Source organism: Haliaeetus leucocephalus, unplaced genomic scaffold (genome assembly GCF_000737465.1).
Source record: "Haliaeetus leucocephalus isolate CR32 unplaced genomic scaffold, Haliaeetus_leucocephalus-4.0 Scaffold626, whole genome shotgun sequence".
NCBI classification, from domain to species: domain Eukaryota; kingdom Metazoa; phylum Chordata; class Aves; order Accipitriformes; family Accipitridae; genus Haliaeetus; species Haliaeetus leucocephalus.
The window spans coordinates 3,266,066-3,290,965 of record NW_010973062.1 but is presented as its reverse complement, the minus strand read 5'-3'; the positions used below and the strand labels follow the sequence as shown (position 1 = coordinate 3,290,965).

The following is a 24,900-nucleotide window of genomic DNA, read 5'->3' as shown; positions in this document are numbered from 1 at the left end:
GAGGATTTGGGCTTGTGTCACGTATAGCAACTTTCATAAAACTATGTTATGTTAGAACTGTATTGGCCTTTTTTCAGCTGTTAAATCAGAGCTTTTTGAATGTGTTGTCAGATTGCTTCTTTGAATGCTGATCAGTGAATAATCCTTTTTTAGTGAACTATTTGACTTTTTGGATTACTGATTCTAGGGAAAATATCGGTTAAATATTATAACTCTGTGAAGAACATAATGATCCATGGACTTCCAAAGTCAGTGGCAATCAAAGTAAAATAAGGCACTGTTTAGAAACCTATTAGCATTTATTAAAGATGTTTCTAAATGAAACGTCTTAATATAAGGAAGTTTGTTCATGAACTGTAGTCCTAATTTAAGTGCATTCAAGACTTCTAGTGAATGTAGCATCAATGAATGTATTGCCATATGGTTCTACTGAACTTTACCATAAATCAGTATTTCTGTAAAGGCCATAGGAATTGAAATGCTAATTAACTTTTGAACCATGATTAATGCAAAATTTTAGTCCGTTGAGAAACCTAATTTATGGGGAAGGTAGGCACCATCCACTTAAGTCCCAATTAATAACAATGTAAGTATAGCTGAGCTAAGAAGATTTTGAAAATGTTAAGTCATGTCTAATTAACACCTCTGAGGACAAATGATAAATTTACTTCCTTTAGTTCCCAGGGGTTTTTAGAAAAGGAAAGTAGTTTCTGAAAATCCTAGCCTTTTGTCTGTAAAAAATTTCCCCTTTCCCTGTGTAAACTAAGTGACAAAATAAAGCGATACATCTATCCAAGTGTTTTGTTACCCCAGAAGGAAAGTTAAACTGAAATTTTGCAGTGACATTGTGCCTTTTATTACTCATGTTTCCTTCTGAATAATTGTTGCTCTACTAGTAAAATCTATTCAAAATTTGGGCTGCCTATGCCTTGTGAGTGTTGGTTGTTGCTTGTTCCATTTGCAAAGACAATCAGTACAGAGGACTCTGAATTACAAGGGCAGTGCTCATGTAGATATCCACCACCTACAAAGAAAATAGACACTGACATGTTTAGACAAGAAGCATAAAATACAAATATTAAAGAAACCAGAAGATGACAGTATAGCATATATCTACTACAGTGTCTGAGGTCCTTTTATTTTCAAAATAGTATATTGATATTCCCTATTATTGCTATCATACACTGTTTGCTTGTAATAGGCATTATGATAGATTGACTCCTCTGGAAGAATTGAAATCGGTATAAATGTGCAGTGTAACGGATTATATTCAGTATATAGAAACTACCTTGGAAGAAAGTACTGAAAGGCTTGTGATACGATAATTGTATTACAGTTTGTGGTATTGCAGGCTGTTGTTGCTTGTCATGTACAAGTGAACTAATGCTAATAATATGTCTGTCTTTACCTTGAAATTCATCTCTGGAAAATGAAATATGGCTATAATTTCTTACTGGTTGAAGTCTTTTAAAATACAAAATTCTAGGACAGTCTACTTAATATTGGCTGGCTGCATTGTATAAAATGTATGTACAACCAGTAAGACAACTTGTAATGATTTGTGGAGTTTTACATGAGACAGAGACAGAGAATTAGGCCAAGTCAGTTTGTTTCTTACAACGTATTTTTATGCTTGTATTCTAAATTATGTTCTAAATTGAAGAATGATGGCCTGTAATAGAGCTTACTGTGAAATGATAGAGTAGCTCAGGAAAATACTGTATACACAGTATTAAATCTATTTCAAATAGATGAAGTCAGTAAATATATAATATCACTGACCAGAGAATAACTTTCATGAATACTGGCTGGCCTCCAGCTGAATAGTGTGATGACATTAAAAGTTAGGTGTTAATTACTTCATCAGGCAAGTTACTTGAGTAGTTATAAAAGAAACTGTCGTGGTTTACTATTTTGATTTATTTTTAATGTATTAGGTTTTTATGAGTAAAAAACTTTGAATATGGATTTCAGTAATGAAAATATGCTGTAATAAGTACAGCAATATTTTAATACTATTTTTAAAAAGTATTGCATTCGTAGATATGCAAATTTTCATAGTTACATATTTTTTCTGCAGCCTTTCTATGTAGATCACACATTTTAATCATTTCAGAGCATTGCAAATTCTGTTCTCTGAGTTGTGTGTGAATTAATGGATGATGTGACTTAGCCACATCACTATTTTTGTAGGAATAGCTTATGAAGCATGTTAGCAGATGTCTATTAAATTGTGTTACAGATACATCTTAAGAAGACCTAATGTTTTAGAAATTAAAAATTCTGATCTCTTTAAAAGTAATTGAAAAAAATTAAAGAGATTAATGGTAAATATCACAGGCTTTCTACACATTAAAAAAGCAGTGGGGTGTGTAAAATAAAAAAGGCCATCGTAATAAAATGGCGAATGATGTTCTTTTAGCGTGACCACATACATATTATTTCTTTATCTCAGACCTAGAAACATTAAAGTTCTGCTCTACTTCACGGGTGGTGGAAGGTAAGAATGAAAGCCAGGAGGCCTCTTGACTTTGACTTGTTAGAACATCAAAACATGGTACGTGAGGAAAGGCTGTGTGTTGACACAAATTTTGCATGAGATTTAGTGATGCCAGAATAGTGTGAATTTTAGGAATAGGAAAGTTTTAACTGAATGAAATTAAACTTCTATTTTTAATTATTTTTGACAATAGAGCACAGACAATAGCCATCACTGTCATGGACTTAAAAGTCTCCCAGTCCTAATGTGATGTCCAATCTCATCATTCATTCAGTTCAGTGAATAATGCAGGGGTATTTCAAGAGATTACTTAATTTAATTTTATTTTTTATTCTCTCATTTAAGATGGAAATACATTATCTTAGACCATCCTCATGGTGTAATGTCTTCCCCAGCTATACTTAGGTATGTCTGCTCAGCAGATACAGGTGGAATTGTAGTATCCTGAAACACAAAGCTCCACTGGTACCAGGGTGGCTGAATAACAGAACATACTATCCATCAGTGATTTAGCAGAAGTCAGGGATCTCTTTTATGTTGGTACAGTGAACAGTGATGGGTTTGTTATCAACTATCTTCTCACAGAATACCTTTACTTCTTTGGCAACCACTTTTTTATGCTCTAAGTAATATTTTATTATGTCAGAAATACTCTGTGTTACTTGGAATTTATCAGGAAACATATAATAAGGTGATTGCCAGAATACCTGGAGCATGAAGATTTGCAGACATAGTCACTTACCTAGACTTTGCCTAACCTCCGATTCATTGGGATCATAAAACTGGAACTTCCACATTTAGCTGGAAATTATCTTTGTTTTACTCCCTGCTACTTGTGATTTATATTTATATAAAGAATCTAAAAGTTTAACATTGTGTGCAACCATAATATACTGCTTTGGTTTTGTGAGTGAAATTACAGCTTTCTAAGAAATAAATGCAATTTTGGCCACCACAGTACCACACCATGTACTGATGTATAAAATGTAATAAATTTAGCGCAATGGTAAAACTTATTGAATTCAATTTGACGTTGGTATTTTCATGACCTCTTCAGTTCAGAATTCCACTTTCTTCAATTGATCCTAGATTTGTTTGCATGATCTTTATTTCCCAGAATGTAAATAGAGTTCAGTGACTCTTTGGTTCTGATTTCTTTCGTGTCGCAGGCTCCTTGCAGAGGAGCTCTGCTATAATCAGCTGCATCAAGAAGTATTAAGTCTGTTTAAATGAAAGCAGATCAATCTCCTTCACTGTATCTTGAATAAGATTTAAACTGGTCTCCCAATTACATGCAGTTTATGTCTACTGCTTAACTGACTGATTGAATGGCAGGCTTCTGAGAGCACCATGAATTAACTAATGTTTTTGTCTGTCAAAATAGTTCTTGAGTCAACTTACAACCTAACTGGCGAGACTCGCAGTCCCTCAGAATCAAAGCTCACATTTAGGTGCCCATTCATGTGTCACTTACGAACGTGACTGTATGTGTTTGACATAAGTCTGTTCATTGATTGAAGGAAAGTTTCCAAAATGATCTCCTCATTGAAAAAAGGAGGTGGGGTGGAATTGGAGAAACGAAAGATGACTCTCAAGCCTACAACAGATGTGATATAAGCAGGGAGCCTAACCTGTGATGGAAGGACTTTGTATTTCTTTTAATCAGTGTGATGCAAAAATTACCTTCTACTTTCTAATAAGGTGTCTTCTGAAGGTCATCTCACATGGGTATGAGCAAGATAAGGATACCTTACTTTAAAGGTATCTTGTCTTTATTAGAAGTTTCTACTTTCAACCTTTGTATTAGGAGGTGGAATAACGAGATAGAGAAATATTCCAGGTAAATTGCTTGTGTTAGACAGAATTGCACTGGTGGCATTATATATTATAAAATAACCAAAGAGGAAAATGTGCCAATATCTGAGAAACTTTCAGGAAACTGCATCCATGATATGAAAGATTTCACATCCACTACAACAAAAAGGAACCAAGTAACAGATGTCTCAGGTGAAAATTCAGCCTTTAGAGAATGAGAGATGAAGGGATATTGTTTCACTCCATGAACACTGTGAGGGTATGTGAAATTATCTTCAGTATACCGCATCTTCATTGTGGCTTCTAATCACAGGCATGATGGTATTAGAAAACCTACATTGAAATCGTGTTGTGAAAAGGAGGCATGGTTTATCTTGTTCCTCTGTTAAAAGAGTAACACTGTAAAATAAAATGTGTAAGAGTTTCTCTCCTGTCTGTTAAAAAAAACTAGTTGACACTTATTTTAGTATCATCACACTGAAAATCAGAATTTTTTTTTTATATAGCACAAGTAATGCACTGAATTTAATAGAAATGTCTTTCTTTTCACTGTGCAGTTGTGACACATGTCAGCTAACAAAGGAGATTATAGAAAGTCAGAAGTAACGGTCCTTGACATTTCCCTCATTGTTAAATCAATGACATTCACAGCAAAACTTTTGTACTAACTGAAGTAGTTGCGAGTGGATTTGTCAGACTGTATTTTAGTAGCACTGAGCACTATTCACGGACTTCAGTACTCCTGCAAGGGGCTGAAGCGAATCGTCGCACCATTAGCTTTCGGGACTCTTTCGGTGATTTCATGCAGGAACTGAAAGCTTCATCTTCGACCAGTGCAGTCACAGATGGGTGGGAGCAATTTCCTTTGCTTCTGTCTCATACTAAAGGCCAGATTACTTAGTTAACTGAAATCAGTGGCTTTCAGCTAGTCAGGTGTTCCCAGGCAGCGTTAGCCCTGTGCAGAGAGCAAATTTTTCTTGTCGTTTTTCGGTGCTTTGGTTGCTGTAGATTTATCTCTCTGCTCAAGAGGAGAGAATCGAGGACGGAGCAGACTGGACCCTTACCTGAGCCATGGGGACCTAACTCTGTACGTTCAGTTCTCTGCCAATACAAGGAACTCTCCACCTGTACTGCAAGCAATCTGAGGTGGAGACGGGCTTTTTATGCTGTAATGAAATACTCTATTTGCCATGATCTGAACTGGGGTCTGCAACGGTTTCCAGTGGCAGCTGATGTCCATTTGTATATTCTGACACTTTTTTATCTTTGCTTGCACGAAATAGATTTTTGGGCTTAAAATAGAAACACTTCTAGTAGGATTCATCAGCACTAATTTGAGGGTCTGCAATTGCCTGTAATTATTTTTTTGTGTCTAAAGTAGGCTCTTCCAAAAGGTAATTTATCTATCTGGCCTGTTTTTCTCCATTGACTGAAAGGGAAGCTTAAAGTACCTAGGCTGACACCTAGCCTTTAGGTATCTCACAGTCAGTGATTACTCTAAGTCGTTATAGATTTGTTGTCAATAGGCAGGTGGGCACTACAGAAAATATACAGACAACTGGATGCCAGCTGCTTCTTTAATGCTTATGGCATTAACTTATCTGTGCTTAAATTGAGTTTCCTCCATGATCATCCCAATTCAGAAAGTTGTCTTGACTTATGGATTACAGAACTGTTGCTTCATGTCCCTTATTACAAGTATCTGTTTTGTCTTCTTTTCAGTATTTTTATTAAGCATTCCACCTTCATCTAACAAGAATGGAGAAATTACAAAATTAGTTTAATCCTTCTGATAAATGATGGAAATATTAATTGAATTGCAGTGAAAGAGTCAGCTGGCTCACCAGCTTTTAGTAAGTTTGTCAAGGGAGTTTCTGCTGCGTTACAGACTGAAAACAGAAGATGGAAATTCTGAAATTACTGCACTCTGTGACTTTAGATATGCCATATACCCCATGGCATATAAATGAGGTAAGGATCAGGAAGATGTGTTGTTTTCAAAGCTCAGGTAGTAAAACAGAGGATGTGGCTCCTGTCATCTCGTGTCAGCATGCTCTGATGTGCTCGTGATGCCTGGTGGTGAATGCCCAGGCTCGGGATGTGCAAGTCACAAACAGGAGCGAGAACCTCAACCTGGAAGGCAGGAGCATAACCAGTGGAATCAGTGGCAAGGATGAGAAAATGATGAGATGCTTTGATTAAACAGGGTGTATTAAGTGGAGGGAAAAACCAGAAAACCACTTAGCTGTGGTAGTAAAAAGCTCACAGAGCAAACATGAAAAAAGACCCAGTTGATTTAAGATTTGAATTTCCCTTTGACTCTACTTCTTGGGATTATAAGGTGAAAATTATTTTTCCTTATGATGAGTTATTTTAAATATCTATACTAAAAAAAATAGAATTCTGTACTATGTATAATGCTGTTGGAAACCTAGATGTATAGTGCAGGTCCCATGCTATTCTGTGTTGGCAAAAAGTATATTATTTCAAATTGTCTTAAAATTTAACTTAAAAAATACTGGAGTGTTTTGGTGCTGGCAGCTGTCATTGTTAGTTTTAAATATTATTTCATAGCAAACAGTATTGATACCCATTATTTGAATAAGACATTCACTCTACAAAAGTTGATTCTTCCATCTCACCTTTTTCCTGTGTTTGTTGCTGTTTTGCTAAGCGCGTATGTCCATCGCAAGGACATCTGTTCCCAAACTACTGGGATCATGTTGCTAGTGCAATGCTCCGATGCTGTTTCCAGTCACAGGAAATTAAAAAAATTAAAACTGATTATCATGAGGAAAACAAATAGGAAGTTGCCTGCAGCATGCTGCTTGTTGGGTGTTACTGCCTGTGGTCCTGGTAAGGTTAGAGACCATGGCACTAGAATATACGCATCTGTTTCTATGGTTACTTGTGCCTGGTTTTGTTGGGAGTGTTTATTACAGGAAAGTAATGACTCATATTACACAGTGGGACTTTTTGCACCATTTTTGCATTAGAGTATTAGAAAATCAAAGGTATTTAAATTACTTGGTGAACATACATAGGCAGTATGTCTAAAATAAAAATGGTAATTTTTCTAACCAGTCAACGGGTCATAGAAATTTTTAGTGAGAAATTATTTTTGGGCATGGATTGAAGTATGTGTCCATATAATACTTAGTGACTTACCATGGTGATGATAATTTAACCTTAAAGTTGCTAAGAAAAAATATACAACATATTGACTTTCATAATGTATTTAGGAATTGGTCTTTCAATATACAGACCAATTAGATAAACAAAACTACTTTTCAGTAATGTTAATTTTTTCCCTTTCTAATAGCACTTTCAAGGATTACTTTACTGTTTTTCTTCATGAAAGCAGCTGTTATTGAGGGACATTGTTAATGTGTAGCTTCCTGTCAGAGTAAAATGACACATATCCTGTGATAGCAGTGAAATCAACGTATTGGATAACATGTTATGTATCCAGGTAGGAAGAGAGGGAACTTCATCCCTGATGTGCCTTTCTGTGTTGAAACTTGCATTGTCAGAGAAGTCTTCTATAATTAAATAATATATTTTTATTTTATTTTATTTTATTATTTTATTTTTTATTTTATGCCCACGTTTTCTTCTCTCTTAATTTGAGAGAATGAAACAAGACATCAAGATGAAAAAATCTTAATGACATCCAAATCCCTGTGGAAGGGAAGAACAACATTTTGTGCAGCTGTATTTTCATGAAAATGACAAAATTTGTGTGGGATTTTTAAGGTAGTAAGCTGAATGAAAAATTTAATTTCAGAGTACTGTGTTCTCCACCACTAATATAAGTACTGCTTTCTCACAGCTATACTAAGATTGTTTTTTCAATAAACTTTTCCTGGTCTCTGTAGTATAAAATGGTTTCTCCAGCTTTTAATAATGCTAATTACCATGTAATAAAATCCTTTTTCTGAAAAGTGCCTCCTTCTTAGCTATTGCAACTTTCATCTTTGTGGCTTTTTTCTGTTGAAGGAGAGCTGTGAATGACGTTCATAGATCTGATTTTTGTCATGTTAGATGAGACTGTTTGCCTATAAAATCTCCCTATTCAGTGCCCCGGCAATATTTGATGCTTCGGAGTGAAAGCTTTCACTTTGAAACATTTGGATCCAAACCCGTCTGTTGCATCCACCATAGACACTGGAGCTGGTGGAGGGCAGAATACTGCTGGATTAGCACAGTTTAGCACACATCACCCTCTCAAGGCTGCGGAGTACTTCCAAGTGTGAGCAGACCTCCATGCGTGTGGAACTAGGTGTAGAACTGAAGTCTACCCTGAGGAATTGGCATTTTGAGGAGATTGTCTTAGATGCACACGACCAGCGAAAAATCTGGGTTGGAAGGGACCTATGAAGATAGTCTTGACCAACCTCTTACTCAACTCAGGGCCTTAATTTGATTATCCAGGGTCCTATCAAGCCGAGTCTTGAATATTTCTATCAAGGGAGATGCTAGCACTTCGCTGGGCAACGTGTTCCAATGTTTAATTGTTTTCATGGTGAAGATATTTTCCTGTGCGCTTCCTGGAAGCAGTGAGTGCTGTTCCAAGGGGGGGATCCTATTAATCCTCCTTGTCCTGATCAGCCATTCTTAGATTTGCAGAACCCTTAAGACATCCAAGGGGGCCGAGTCAGCTAGTAAGGCAATGCTTAGGGCACTGAATACAGTTGGCTAATGAGCAGATGGAGAGGGAAATGAAATTCAGGCTTTCAGTGTAGTAACCTGTAAAATCTCTCTGCAGGGCATGTTGGCACCCAACTGCAGCAGTAAAGTGGTGTATCAAGAAAGCAGCGATGTAACACACCAGCAAAGCTCCCTTCCCTACATGTTCTGTAGCCGTACCTACTGTTGGGTATCGATAAGAAAGTATTAGCATCTGTCCTCTATTCACTGCATAGGAAGGCTGTCCCTGGCAGCTCTGAATAGTGGACAATCTGAATTACTTGTCACTCAGCTGAACTGAGATGCTCTACAGTGATTTGGCTGGTACGAGCGGGGTGTTGAGACATTCCTTTCCATCGTTTTGTGGAAAGGGTTATTCCCCTTGATATTTTTTGCGCTTGAGGAAGGGAGTGTTGTGTAACATTTGTTTTGTTTCTAAATTTTCTTTAGTAGTTTTGGTTTAAAACACTATTTTTTAACTCCTCCCAATTCCCCCCTCCACCCCCCCATTATTTTACAGCAAACACTGTTACAGGATTTTTAGCAAGTTAAGTGGTCCTTGTTTGTCTGTTTGAAGGTCTTGATACTTACTTCATGGCTGGGATTGTTTCTTCCTTTACAGGCTTTTTGGTGGTTTTTTTTTTCTTTCTGTTAGAAACAGCAAATGAGATGGTGAATACTACTGTTCAGAAACCTCCCATTACAATATGAAACATGAAATACTAAGTTTGGTGAAGTTAATGACATAAATTAACAAAAATCTAGTGTGCCTTAAAAATACATTTGAGACTGTTCTTTAATGAATGAAATAGCCTTACACCTGCATTGGTAATTCCTAAGATAATCTGAAAGTCTCAACAAATTCACTTAAAAATCTATTTTTTTTTAATTATTGCAAATGATGTGGTAGTGGTTCTGTAGTGATTATAGCTCTTTTGTAATGATAGATTGGAACTGTGTGTGTTGGGTGTCTGTAACACGCATGGAATCACCCTCTAATCCAAAGGACCAGCAAGAACTGTGTATCATTTTTTAAATTATAAATAGAGTAACTTTGTTTTGTGTGCTGTAACATCGAGTTATTTTTCCAACATTTTTCTAGCATAGACTACAAGATTACTATAAATATTACATTACATGTTATGACAAAGATAAATTATGCACTATGTAATGTGTTACTTGGAAGCATCTGATGATGGAGCAGTTCGGTACAATACCTGAGTAATTACAAATTGAACTTGTTTAACTTCGTGATGATAAACTGATATTACACCCACATTAACCGTTTAGAGTTAAGCTTCGCACAGCAATTCTAATTCCATTGGCTGTTACAAGTCAATTGCTGTTATGTGAATATATTTTAAATAAGTTTCTTCACTGTGAGTGAAGACACTTTATGAGAAAGAGAAGACATACACAGATGAGAAGCTGCGTGTGTCCCCCTTGTTGTTTTGGGGTCTTTTTTTCCCTTAAAAAAAAAAGAAGTTCATTTTTAAGTGATACTATCACTGTTGCAGAGGGCTAACTTGGAGGTGACCACCCATTTTAAAATATGCCAGTTTTTCTTTGGTTATTAACATGGTCTTAGATAAGCAATCCACAATTTCCTTCGTTTCCTGCATAGATCATCATTTTAGTTACAGAAGTACTTTGCATTAAAAGATGGCTAGTATATAATTTGCTGGTTGTTGCATAATAAAACGCATCAGGTTGAATTTTTCGATGTCACACAGAGTAGGAGATGGACTTTAAGCAGGTAGTGCAGCTGAGAGTCGTCTGTCTGTCTGTCTGTCTGAGGTCCAGCTTCAGTTGGTCCCGAGGGCAGCTGAGGAGTTGCAAAGCTCTGAAGAAGGAAGAAGGGGGCTAATGTTTGACACATGAGCACAGTTGAGAAATAGTTTTATTTTAGGGGGACAGAAGAGGAAAATTGAGAATGGAAGTCAGAGGCAGCTTTTCTTCTTGATTAGGCTGTATCTATTCATTCTATTTTCTGTGTGAGGAAAATGTTGAAAGTATTTGGCAGGTTGAGGGCTGGACTGGATTGTCCACATCATTCTGCTACTAAACAGACCTGTAAACTGCAGGTTTTTAAGGAAATGGGGAAAATTTGAAGTTGAGCCAGAAACAGAAGGGATGTATGCATAGGTGTGACCGGATAGGAGATACATACCCTGCGTGTGTATGTATCTTTATTTGCATTTGCAGCAGGGAGACAGAGGTTAGGCAAGGTGCTCCCCTGAGCTCTGATTTCATTTTCTGTCCCACTCTCTCCTCCATGCCCTGCAGTGTTTCTGTGGAGTAAGGGCACGGGGGAGGGAGGATGAGTCTTGTTTCCTTAACTCAGCTGTGCCCTCTCTTCTAGCTTGCTCCGTTTGCATTATGGTGAGCATAGCAGAGGGGGAAAAAATGATACTCCCAAATCCTGATTCCCTCTATTTCTTCTATTTCCTCCTGTGCATTTATGCTGCTCCTAAAATGCCAGTAAATGTCAGCCTCCACCCCTTAATGCTTATTTGTAGTGCTACACAAAGTAGCCCACAGGGTGATCTGAAGAATTTGCTAGAGTTGTTGATGTGCTTTATTTACCACCACCACATACAGGATCCAGTGACCATAATAGAATAGCAAAGTAGCTGGTTGTTACTGAGCTTGCTGGTCTCTCTGTGTTTGTACCATCATTCAGCTATTGTGTTTGTCAGAGACTGTGAGCAAAAGTGGGAGAGTAAGGTTCCCCTAGTGACAAACCCAAGACTACAGGACTTTCCGGAGCAGATGATGATAAATTTGATTACTCAGGGCAAATATCATATCACTTATTTTATTTAGCTTTCCCACAGAGGCAGCTGGAAAGAGGCAGGAAGGAAGGATGCAGAGAACAGGTTGTGGTCAGGGATGGGAGAGAAAAAGAAATTCCTGAAGGCAAGCAGGGAGGCAGAGGGGCCTTTTCACTTGCAGGGATTTGCTCTTCATCCTGAGGTGTTCCTGAGATGTTGAGAGACAAGCAGGGCAGAAATGACCTAGGAGATGACTGTGCTATCATCTAGCTAAGCTGTCTACCTTACCAATGAGATATGGAAATTGCTTAACAAAAATAGTGGACATAATCAATCTTCTAGCAGATTCCTTTATGCAATTTGGATGTTGATTTCGTAGAGTATTTTGTTTTCAGCAAGGTTGATAATGGAATAAACTTATTAAAAAACTACAGTCTGGCTAGTCTTCCTTCCCTTCTGGTGTAAGTTAAACTGTAATAGCTTTCACGGAGTGACTACCTCAGGTGTTATTACTTCTGTCTGTGGTTCTGTATTTTGTATTGGCTCATATTTCCAATGAGTTAGGTCTTATAAAATTGGGTTTTTTTCTGTGAACTTGTGTAATGACTGTTTAGGGCACCTAATACCAGCAGCTGGTGTTTTATCTTTAATGTGGTGGTTACAATTGAGAAAGTGAATCTTCCAGCATCTCAGTGCTGTTACTGGGTATTAGTATTGCACGTGAAAATAAAAAATGAAGAAATGAGCTAATATACTGTACTCAGTTAATGCAATGGTGCTAAAATTAGGCAAAACCTGGTGAAATAAAAAGAATGTAGGGAGAAGGGAGGAGATTTATTTGTTGGTCCTATTTTGGAATAAGTAAAGAAACACTAAGATCTTTGCTGAACTTGAGGTATTCTTTCTTAGTTACAGCAACATTGCCATAGAAAATTAAGTTAAGTTCTTACAGAGCAGAGGATGTTTCAATTACAGACTGTTACATCAGGCTTGCCTGTTCTTTTGGGATGTCAAATTTCAGATTAATTCAGATTAGCATCTCTAAGAGAGAGGCAGACTTTGATCCATTCCACATGTGTGATTTACCAAGAAAGCCATTTCCACGGTTGTGTACTAGCTTAACAGTGATGCTGACCTGTCAGAAATAAATACTGAGGGAAAAGATGGAAGCGTATTAGGAGAAACTGTTTGGGGACACTAGGAAGGGTATTACAAAATAATGAATAGGCCTCTAATTAACAAAGAAAAGATTGACCTATCTGACAGCTAAGCAGTATTGCTGCTTTGGACTTCAGATTTTTATGTATCTTAAAGTGCTTTGTGTTTAGTAACTGTTAGTTAATCCACTGAGTTTGAGCGGCATCCTTTGTTTGCCTGGGAGAGGCATTAAGCGAAGGCATGGTTTACTGCGCCTTCCAAAGGCTGTCCCAAGTCTGCGGTCATGGACCATGTAAATGGACTGGCATCCACTGCTGTGTCAGAAGCAAATGATTTTATTGTCTAGATGGACTGTCACGCTGCTGGAGAAGCTTTCAGGACTTGCTGTGCACATTGAAGAATCCACTGTCCACTGCAGGCAGTAGGGAGTCAGCAACTTTAATGGCTTTAAGAGGTTTGGATTAGTCTCAGCAAGAGGCTTCTAGTCTACAGTACCAATCCTTCATCTTTTGCAAATGTTCAGGTCACGTTTCAAAGACTTATAAACCATAATGTAAATGGTCTGGGATAGTGCATTTACAAAAAAAAAAAAAAAGCTAAACCAAACATCATCAATAAGTCTCAAATTTCTGCAGACATGATGAAAAAAGGGTGAGGAATTAACACATTGCAGTACTTCAGCTATTTTAGATAAGATGTCACCAGATGATGTATTTAAATTTCCTGTGTCCCTTTCCAAGTCTAAGAACAGGCTGCCATTGACCCTGAGTGTGGAATTTCAGCCCAAGGCTTTTTTCAAATGTGAATGAAACTCACTGTTCATTGCTATTAATATGTGAGTGCTAGCCTGTGCTTTGTCAGAATTAGATTTTTCATGGAAGTAGCACTAGAAGTCAATATCAAGATTCATACTAAAAAGTATATTCTCATTTTCGCATTAAGCAGGACGTGGTCCTGCCTTAAAAATGCTTCCAACAGTGAATAACATCCCATGTGCCAATACACAGTATATATGCATTAAAGATTCCCCACCATGTCCGCTGCCAGCCAAATGACAAATACAAAAAGGATTTAGCCAAAGCCTCCCTACATGCAAAGCAGAAGGGGCCAAAACCTCCCCCCAAATGAGTAGTTTCTACAGATGTAATTCAGGTGCCCTAAGTTCCTATGGGTGATCCGCGGAAAGCCTCCTGGAGAGGGAGGATGGAGGGGTGGAAGCTGGTCCTGATGGGACAATGAGAGAAGTGAGGTGGTGGAGCAGCCTGACTGGTGAGAAGACTGGAAAGGGTCATGACATCTTCCTTTGTAAGGAGAATCAGAGCTGCTTCAATCATGCCACAGTCACTGTGGAGAGAAAAAGCAATTTCTAAAAAAAGATTTGGCTTTTAGTGAGTACTTGACGGGTTATTCAGAGGAGGGTGAATAGAGGAACTGCCGCACAAGTTCATACCCAGATCTGTACAGCACAACTCAGGGAAAACTTTTTGCTTTAGACAAAGGCTGCTTAAGAGAAGAAAAGTAAGTTTCAAAGAGTTCTTCAGCAAGAGAAAGACCAATCAGCGTCTTTGTTCAGAGCCACAATTGAAGGACTCAAGTTGCATGTTGATACAAATCTCACTGGAGATTTGTTCACTGAGAGGGAACAGGGGGAGATGAGAGAAGGGTAAGAGATTTAGGGTGTTGGTAGCTGATCTCCGCAGAGAAGTAACATGTATCTGCTTCACAGTTAATGAACATAACCACTGAAATAGCTGAGTTTGTTCAGCCCCGAGTGAAGAGGTACTGATTAGTTCAGACTTCACTTAGGGAACTAAGTCTACTTTCTTCAGGAAGGACAGGTTGAAAATATGATGCAAAAGTTCCTGTTCTGTTGCTTCCCTGATTTTCAGTCTTCCTCCTCTTAATTCTTGGACTGAGAACTTTAACATCCTTATGTGTTAGAAAATTCTCTGTCTGAAAATGGCATTGACATTCTCTGTCCTTTATTTCTGGTTTGAAAATCACTTACTATATTTTCCTTATATCCTTACTTTATTCACTTCTGCCCTGAAGAATTTTTGCAACTGAAATAAAGCTTTTTTAAAAAAAAAACATATTTTGTCTCTATTTACACAATATATCTTGCTGTCTCGTACTGCAAGGAATGATAAATCATCTTTAGGATAGTGTATGTCATTGAAAATATTAGATTAAAACAGAACATCTTTTGTCTGTGCTTTTAGAATCAGTGAAGATGCTGAGACATTTAAAAACAAATACAGGTTGACTGAAATAACTATCACTGAGATAAGAAACAATGTGTATCAAGCCAGGAATCACATAACAGGCCAGTAATGCCTTCAAGATTCTTGAGACATGACAATACTTTTTTCCCTAATTATACCTGTGGAAAGTGGCTGTCAAACACTCTAGTTTGTATGGGGAAGAACACTAAACAGAGAAAAGGAACCAGAGAATGGATAAGGTAGGGCAGGGTACATTCGATCTCTTGGGAGAAACCTCACTTGGAAAGGGATGTTTACGTGCCCAGAGATACACTGCCACTGTCTCTGCATATGTTTTTACATTAAACTGGGATATCCACTTTCCTTAGGTCTAGTCTTGTCTAGTCTCCCTTTCAACAAGCTGCATCTGTTTATATGCATTTGGTCCCCAACTTCCACTACACTCCATGTGGTACACGGAACTATTGCACTCTGAGCCGTGGTCTACCTAATAAATGTAGATTTTTTTCAATTCAGTGGTTGAAGTAAAGTGTGAGCCATTAGCAGCCCGCCAAAGAAGTGTCTTTATAGCTTGCAATGGAGGGCCTGTGTTGCGTGTCATTGAGAATGGTGTGAGCCATGAGGATATCTAAGCATGCAAACTGGAGCAGTGGTCGAGAATAGTGTAGTATAGAGGAAACTGAGCTTGGATGTAGTCTCCTCCATGCTGCCTTTGAGGAGTGATCTCTGGATTGGACTATCACCAAAACCATGCTCAGGTTTAGAGAGCTACCTGAAGAACTCTAAAGCAGGCTAGAGAATGGATAGGAAGGCATATAGGTTATCAAGGATCCAGTGCTCAGTTTTCTTTCCTGAATTTCTTTTATTCAGTAGTGCAAAGATATGCTCTGAATCCCTGTGCTAGACAATTAATGGAGTGCCAGTAATATCAATGTTGAACAGTTCAACATACATATTATTAATGAAGTCTGAAGAATAGTCATTTTGAGATGGTAAAGAGTTGCTGAGGAAATGTCCAAAGAAACTTGAAAGCCTGCACTGTGATGAGATGGTGGTTACTGGCTATTGTTTTTGAAATGGCAAGACTTTTCTAGAGCATGAAAAATGATTGAAAACTTAGGAAAAAATGAATGCAAAATGGTGCTGATTTAATTGAAGTTGTTGAACAATATTGAAGTAATTGTATGGCACAATACTAGGTTGCTAGCATTTTACACTTACCTTCCTGTGCAAGTATTTTGTAATCGTCAATACAGTGAAAAAGCAAGTCCAGCGTTCATTTTTTGTGTGTGTTTTTTGATTTACATCAAAGTGTAAATAATAGGTTTCTTTATAAGTTCTTTTTGACACAAGCTGAGGAGAAGTACCGCACAAGAATGAAGCTACCATTTATTCACCCAGAAGATGTGTTTATATGTTTCCAGCATATTCTAGTCCAGATACTAGGCTTTGGAGTCTTTCAAAAGTGGAATTTTAAAAGTGGTACAGAGAAGACTTCTTCTTCTTCCAAGAACTATCATTTATAGTATTTTTAAATCCTGACAGTAAAACATCAATTAACCTCTTAGCTTTTCTCTCTCTTGTAGGGTGATAGCTCCTATGTAAAGGATCGTTGGTGTGTGTTTGATGGATTCATGGTCTTTTGTCTTTGGGTGTCACTGGTGTTACAGGTAATTATTTCACTTACCTTTTTCAATGAATGGTTCCTTAATTGTGAAAAATATATCGTACAACAAAATAATTACGAGTTGTGGAAGTATAGCTGTACATGGGTCAAAGCGTTTTTAAAAAAATGTGCTGAATTCAATAGCTGCGTAATTGCACATTGCAACATATCTACGTTAGTAGTAGAATTTATCTTGTTTAATTTTTCTTATGGAGAAGTTCTGCATTAATCTGAAGCTTGTTACCATCAACCCTCTGCATCGTCAAAAGGAGAGAGAAGGATCTTCAGAGAGCCATTTATCTCTTACTCCATATTACAGTTGTGCTTATCTCCTTCTGCTGAGTCTAGTAGAATGCCATGGTGACTAGCTTAGGAAACTAAAGGGAGAATGATTCCAATGGTAGATGTCTGCCATGCTGTAGGTGTATTGATATGGTGAGTGGAGGGCTTTCATGTAACATGGCCCACACCTAACAAAACCTTTTCCAAAATTCAAGTTAAGGCAGGATGGAAAAAATCATATAAAGACATTTGGAAACAATTTGATAAATTTTCATAAAGAAGGGAACTTGGACATGTTGTAAAGAAGTGTAAAGTGTTAAGGTACAGGTCAAATTGTGTCCTGCAAACCAATCAGTCCTTAACCATAGCCAGTTTTTTGGGTAAAAACAGATTGAAAACTTTGAGACTGGGCCTGCAATAGTATAAGGATAGTAGAATCATAGAATTGTTTAGGTTGGAAAAGACCTTTAAGATCATCAAGTCCAACTGTTAACCTAGCACTGCCAACTCCACCACTAAACCATGTCCCTAAGCAACACATCTACAAGTCTTTTAAATACCTCCAGGGATGGTGACTCAACCACCAGTTCTATAGTGATTGCTGTTATGCATAACTTACCCACTTCTGACAAATTTAAGACACATTGTAATTTTCTGCTTTATACACAGGGGAAACTTTGGTACATCATATACACATGTAGAGTGAAGGTTGATCATTACAAATGAGCACCGTAGATTACCCAGCTTATGTGTTGCCAGGTTCCCTCTCCATTTTCTTAGTACTTTGAGCAAATATTAAATTAAGCAGTTACTCTCAGAGAGTGAGAGACAAGGATTAAAACAAGACATATTCACCTAGTCATTGAGCTAAATACTCTTTACAGAGTGCCTACCCTGTCAATGTACTAAGGAAATGGTTCCCTGTTCTGTGGCTTGGTTGAAATTTGTGTCATAAGTGGAGTCTAAGAGAAGAACGTGTACAGTTTTCTCATGTACTTGGAATTAAATGGAGAATTTATGAGCATGTTGCAACTCATAAGGCAATCTGTGTATATGTATTTTTGTATCATAGTAAAAACCTTAGTGGTATGCAACATTAACAGATACTGATTTTCATATTTGGAAATGTAAAGTACTCACTTTTAACGGAGTTGTGGGAAACCTGTGGGGTAGGACTAGCACAGAAACAGGCAGCTGACACAAGCTTGCACAGCCTTCTTGAGTTGTTTGAGATAGAAGCATTATGAACATAGGCAGAATATATTTCTGGAATGTCATTAGGTTAACTTAGAAATGGATTAAAGGATTTACTAAGACTTTTCTTTTAAAAAACATGGTTAAAATGAACCATAAAATAAACCAAGGGAAGATTGAAAATGAAAATAAAAATCATGTATAATATTCATAGTTTTAAAAGTTCTGTAAATGAATACACAAACAGGACAGGGTCATCAAGAAAAACTCCTCATTCTTTTGTTTGTAGGTGTTTGAAATTGCTGAAATAGTTGACCAGATGTCACCTTGGGGCATGTTACGGATTCCACGACCACTCATTATGATTCGAGCATTCCGGATATATTTTCGTTTTGAGCTGCCAAGAACTAGGATAACGAATATCTTGAAGTAAGTAAGGTTGTTATCTGAAGAACAACAGAGAAAATTTCAGTTGTGACTTAGAAGTCAACAGCTCAGAAAATGACCCTTCATGCTTAATGGGTGTTTTCTTCCTGAGTTTTAGTTCTGGCCAAAAAATTCTTGCTATTTTCCATATTTAAGGAATCAAGTTTCCTAGAAAATGATCAAAACCATCAAATATTTAAATGAATCTTACAGCATTTTGCTAATAACTGTAGCCAGCAATTTTCAACCAATGACAGTAAATTCTGTTCCATTAATATGGGCACTTAATAGTCAAGGTGAACACCCTTAGTAGGGTAATATTCATAAATAAAAGTACATGAGCACATGCCCTAACCATTACAGTTAAGAGTGTACATGTATTGGTATATGTACAGAGATGCTTACATGCAAGCAAACACACGTAAGTAAGTTTGGTACAGCATGTAATGGCAAAAGTCATGTAATGGTAATGTGAAAGAGTTTTTTGGTCTTTTTTTTGTATCAACGTTACTTCATCATCATATCCTGTCTGTATAAATCATTAGATACTATTTTACAAAAGCTAGACTTCATGCATTTTATTTGGGGTTTTTTTGTTCCGCCCTTTGTATTTTACAGCTGGTTTAATTACCCTAACTTACAGGTTTAGAAAAAATTGTGGCTCCCTTTTCTATCTCTGCACAGAGTGAGAGATCAGCTTTAAGGACAAGTTTTTGCAGGATGAAATCATGCTTTCTCTGTATGAGCATATTTTCTATTCTGGAGCTTTTCAGAGGAGGGTTCACATTGCCTGTGCATTCAGTGTCATATTTATCTTTTTGCCAGGCGTTCTGGAGAGCAAATCTGGAGCGTTTCAATTTTCCTTCTGTTCTTTCTCCTCCTGTATGGGATCCTGGGAGTGCAGATGTTTGGAACTTTTACGTACCATTGTGTCACCGACGACACACAGCCAGGGTGAGTTAGTCTGTGCAGGCATGACGGGGACTGTTCTTTCATTGCATGTGTATAATTGTAGTTAGCATCAGTGGGTGTGAAATGGACTTAATAGATTAAAAGTAGTCCAGCAAAATGCACCAAGATAAATTGTGGAAACAAAAATGTTAGGAATTATGAAAAATACAAATTTTAACTGCAACAGAAAGATTACAAATTGTGGCATTTGGCTGCAGTCTGAGTTAGGGGGTGAGTGACTGTGTATGTGTGTGGGGGGGTGAGAGAGCAGGAAAGCAGAGGAGGCTTTAAGAGAAGCATTGCCACTTTGGCTTATTAAGGTCACTGATGATTCATCAGCTTTTGCTGTATTCTCCTATCTTTTCCCAGAACTTCTGGGTGTGGGGCCAGACCTAAAATATAGGGCAGAACTACCCCTAGAATCTCATGCCCTTTCTCGATTAAGAGGTTGCTGGGACCTGATTTAAAGACCCTTTTTTACCCAGCCTTTGGAAGATACTTATGATTAATCTTTTACACTCATGATCGAGTATATATCATGTTTTTGATTCAGCACATACTTAAACACAAGATTAACTCGAAGTACAGTATAGCCTCTTGTCACTGGGATGGCTCATAAAATCACAGGTAAGTATACACTTACATGTCCTGTTGAATTGAGGGCTTGACTGTATGCTCAACCACCATTACATTGTAAGAGTCTATTACATTTATTTCTTCATTTTGTCCTTGTTTGTTTGGATAGAGAAATGTTAGCTCTGGAGTTGTAGCCTTTGCTTTAGTCAAAATTGGATCCTTTTATTCCTGTATTGAATTTGTTAGTACATAAAATAAATAGAGTAGACATTATAAGAAAGCAAAACACCGCTTAATCTGCTACTGTGCTGAATAAAAAGTCTGATTATTGCAAAACTCTGTGTTAAAGATTTTTCTAAACTAGGGCCTATAAGCTATCAAATATAAAATGAGGTTATTAGAAGTGGCAGATACAAAAAGGGTTATGAAATTATTTGAGAATAGGCTAGACATTATATGGTATTTTGTTAAATGAAAAAAAATGACATTTGGATATTTTCTTATTTATTTAATCAATAATATAGTAAAATATGGGGCTGATCTTACCCAGACTGGAAATGAGGTATTTCATTCTGACTTCTCCTCTTTCTAAGAGAAAATCTTTATAGCACAGATTTTTTTACAGTTTCCTATAGACATGGGGAAAAAAAAAATATTTCTGAAAAATTTGTTTGGGGTAATGAGAAGATCTGTGATTCTGTTATTTACCTATGTTGTTTGGAAAAACAAGAAGTGTAATAGACAACACGGGAAAGATTGGGCATCATATTGCTTGTGTCACTGAATACAGCTTTTCTCTGAAATCAGCAGAAAAAGATGAAGTGAGGCATAATGATGTTTGCAATGGAATGTTAAGTTTATAACTTTAAGATTGCCCCAGAAAAATTTGTCTAATTTCTTCTGCATGTGTTGGGTTGCTCTCTGAATACTGCATTATTTAAAAAAAAAAAAGAAAGTTTACAGAAACACCTTAATTTTAGGCTGTTGAAAGACTGAATTACAAAAAAAAAAGTTTAAAAGGGCCAAATATCCAGTACATAAAATAAAAATAAAAACCTGTCTAAAGTGGGTTAAAGTTGGGAAAGTCAAGTTTGCGGAATTAAGGAAATTTTAGACTTGAGGTCGAATGTCTAGCCTTAACTCCTTTTACTTTCAGTATCATCAAGTATATGTATTTTTAGCTGTTTAAAAATTAGAAATCTAATTTAAGTTACTTTTTAGGTACCTGGGATAGGCACCTTCAGAAAGTAATTAAATACTTTTGCCATCTCCAAACCAGACTTGTGACTTGGCTCCCATGAAATGGCTCCCATGGTTGTGTATGAGGACTACAGTTACATTGGAAAACACTTTTTCCCTAGAAGTGCTGCTTCATTTATTCTGATGAATGGTGCTCACACAAAGAACATGTATTTTTTTCTTTGTTGCTTGACATGTGGACTTATACCTCACTTTTGACATACTGCTCATTCCTACTCTGAAAACACTTATTTCCTCTTCTTGTCTGTAATATTCATCATTATACCTTGTGAACACTTACACATATCTGATCCTTTTTTAATTTTTGAGGAATGCAGTACAAGAAGCTCTGGGTGGAGTTAGGCTGTGCCTTCTTCACGTAGGTCAGGGCTGACCTTCCCAGAGGTGGCTGCAGAATTTATAAGAAAAACCACCATGGGATAGGAAAATAGAGAAAGAAATAACAGTTCTGGTGCCAAAAGAGGACAATTGAGAGGCAGACATTGGTCCAAAATGTAGTTAGAAAGAGGCAACATGCCACTTCTGAATCCAGGAGAGTTTATTAGTGGAGATGTAGTAGAGCACAAAAGCATGAAAATTGCCTAGAGAAATTTTACTTTTGTCTTTGAGGTTTAGTTTCTCAACTTTATAATGAAAATTAAACATTCCTCTGAGAAGTTGAGTCAGTCTGTCTGTGTGTCTCAGGTGGTTCTGTTCCAGGCGATGGAGAGTGGCCAAAGTTGGCTGTACTTGGCCTAAATAACTTCGGTCTTTAATGAGCCACAGCTGTAAATACTCAGTATTTCTTCAAACCAGATCCCAGGCTCCCAAGTTAAGATCAGGAAATGAAAAGCATCCAATTAGTGGCCACCTGTGAGAACTTTAATTTTAGGTGATTTGCCTCCTATTATGCAGAATTCTATGGCAAGCGGCAAGGGTAAAATCTTACTATTGAGCTAAGGACTTAATCTGTTTTAGAAATTTTAGAAATCTTTTTAAGTCTACTGCCTCTACATTATTATTATAAGGGAGGCAAGTGTCTTTTGAAAACAGGGTCTTAAAATCTAGCTATTCTTTTTTATTGGAAAGGATGTGGCAGCCTCATTAGACACTCATTGCCTCTTTAACTGCTGCAAGTTCTTTTATCTCTCCATCCTTCTTGACGCCCACACTGCCTGACCTCCTGTCTCTCCACCTCCTCAGTCATTTTCTAATGTTAACTCTGACGAACAGAAATACTGAAGTGTGCTAACTGCGGTCTGAGTTTTTCATTTTGTCCGTGAAATCAGCAAAATCTGACTTCCTTCCAAAGGCTGAAAAGTTTTTGTTGTTGTTGTTGTTGTTTGGTGATAAATCTTTTTTTCCCTCATTCTTATAATCTTCTTTATTTGGCAGACTTTTTTCCTCTACGGAGAACACTGTCTTCTTCCTAGACAATTTTCTCACTCAGTATTCCCTTGTGATTATTACTTACCTTTTTACAACTATGCTGTCACAGCTTTTCCCTGATGATCTCTCCAACCTTTTTTCTGCCCTTAAATAAGTGGTATATTACATGGATTTCGTTAGTATGGATCTCCTTTAGTTGCTTGAAAGACACATAGTATGGTTGGAATATAATGTATATATAATCCAATTATCTAGCTAAGTCCATACATTATAAGCAGTTTGACAGGCTGTTTTGTTATATCTGAGATTAATTTCAAAGAATTGAACAATAATGGTGAAAATAGGTTGTGTTCCCGAATCTACTGTAATTTACTCTTGGGCACCTCAAGTATACAGAAGGTACTTCCACAAGGACAGAAGAGAGAAATTATTTCCAAACCATTGCTCTGGCTGTTAGAATATTTTATGTATCCTCACATACTAGCTACTGAGTGTTTTCTTTATTTTTATTACCAAGACATGTTTGACTACAGAAAAATACTTTCATACTGCATGATTAGACTATATTTATTCCACAACAGTAAATTTTCCTTTTGTAATTCTCAGTCTGCACTGGAGCTAAGGGAAAGGAAGCCTCATCAAAAGAAAGAAGGCTAATATGGCTAACTGCCATAAAATGTAGTACTGCTCTACTTCTTCTCCCAAAGTCATTCTTTAAGGGTCTTTTTTTAATGCTTTCGGTAGGGTATAGACTAGGTATTTCTGTAGACCTGTCTGCCTTGTCACCATGGCAGTCAATTTAAAATCCTTCTTTTCAAGGTTTCTTGTTCAAAGTAGGAACTGCCCAGGAAAACAGATAAGAAAAATAATTACTGACTAACAGGAAGATCTAAGAAGTTCTTGGTCATCTTTCCATCTGTCTATGGATAGGCCCTAAAAATGTCAGAAAACAGCTTCAAAGACTCTGGAGCTGAAAGTTCACCACAATATCTAATAGAGGAAATAAATACGATTAAAAAGAACAAAAGGGATTCGAGATGCTGTCTTACATCAGCAGTGGGAAAATAAGAATGAGTAATTGGATTTCTCAGAAAAGGGAAGAAATCAAAGACCAAGCTTGAAAAATCAACATAACAGGACTTCTTTAACAGGGCACATTAATTTATTGATACTAGTTGAACAACCAGCACTGCTTTAATATTGCCTTTGGGATTTACTCACAATCTCTCTTAATGGTGATATGTCTCTAGTATAAATTCCTCAGGGTGGAGAGAAATGGAAGAAATCTTACTTTTCCAGACCTGATGTTGTTTAGACCCCAACCAAAATCAAGAAAAATACAGCATCAGTCTAAAAGGGAAGTAATTCAGTCCAAATGGGATCCTGTCAAAAGGGTGGAAGAGAGTGCTGAGTTGATGGCCAGTATTGGTGCCCAAGGGAAATGGCTTCAGGAGTGGGACTCTCCTCGCTTTCAGAGGGTATGTGATTTCTGAGCAGAAATCCTAGTTTTGTTTAGAATTGTTATACAGTTATCCAAAGCAATTAGACTGTTGTTTCATTTCACGCAGGCTTTCTAGTGTTTTTGTTTGCCCAGCTCCATTTTGAGCAAGAAGGTGACCTTTTAATGAAGGTCTAGGATAGAGTGATGGGAACCCAATAGCCTCAGCTCTTCGTAGCTCAGTAATGACACATGCTTATCTCTACTAAGATTTGGAGCCATTTGGGTTTGCACAATTCTTTGTCCCAGTGCAGAGATCAAAGTTTATTGAACTTCTGTCAGCCTTTACAGGATTGCTTTCCTCTGGCTAATAAGTCCTTTTGAGTAAACTGGAGTGGATTTTATAGATTATTGTGAAATTGTCTAACTATAAATACAAGAATTTGAATAACATAACTACCACATCTCCTCTTTGCTGTAGGGAAAGTTCTATATTTATCCACAAGATTTTTACCTTATAATTGCTGTACAGAACTGAGGCATGGTATGTACTGAACTTTCCACAGGAAAACTGCAGG

General features: G+C 37.2%; 1 protein-coding gene across 1 annotated transcript in view; it reads left to right on the top strand.

Moving 5' to 3' along the window:
• Positions 1 to 24,900, top strand: part of NALCN (sodium leak channel, non-selective) — a 229,905-nt gene that overhangs the window by 5,408 nt on the left and 199,597 nt on the right. The window contains exons 3-5 of the mRNA XM_010578299.1: positions 16,748 to 16,831; positions 18,593 to 18,732; positions 19,555 to 19,683. Of these exons, the coding sequence (XP_010576601.1) occupies positions 16,748 to 16,831; positions 18,593 to 18,732; positions 19,555 to 19,683 (353 nt within the window). The remainder of the gene's footprint in view (positions 1 to 16,747; positions 16,832 to 18,592; positions 18,733 to 19,554; positions 19,684 to 24,900) is intronic.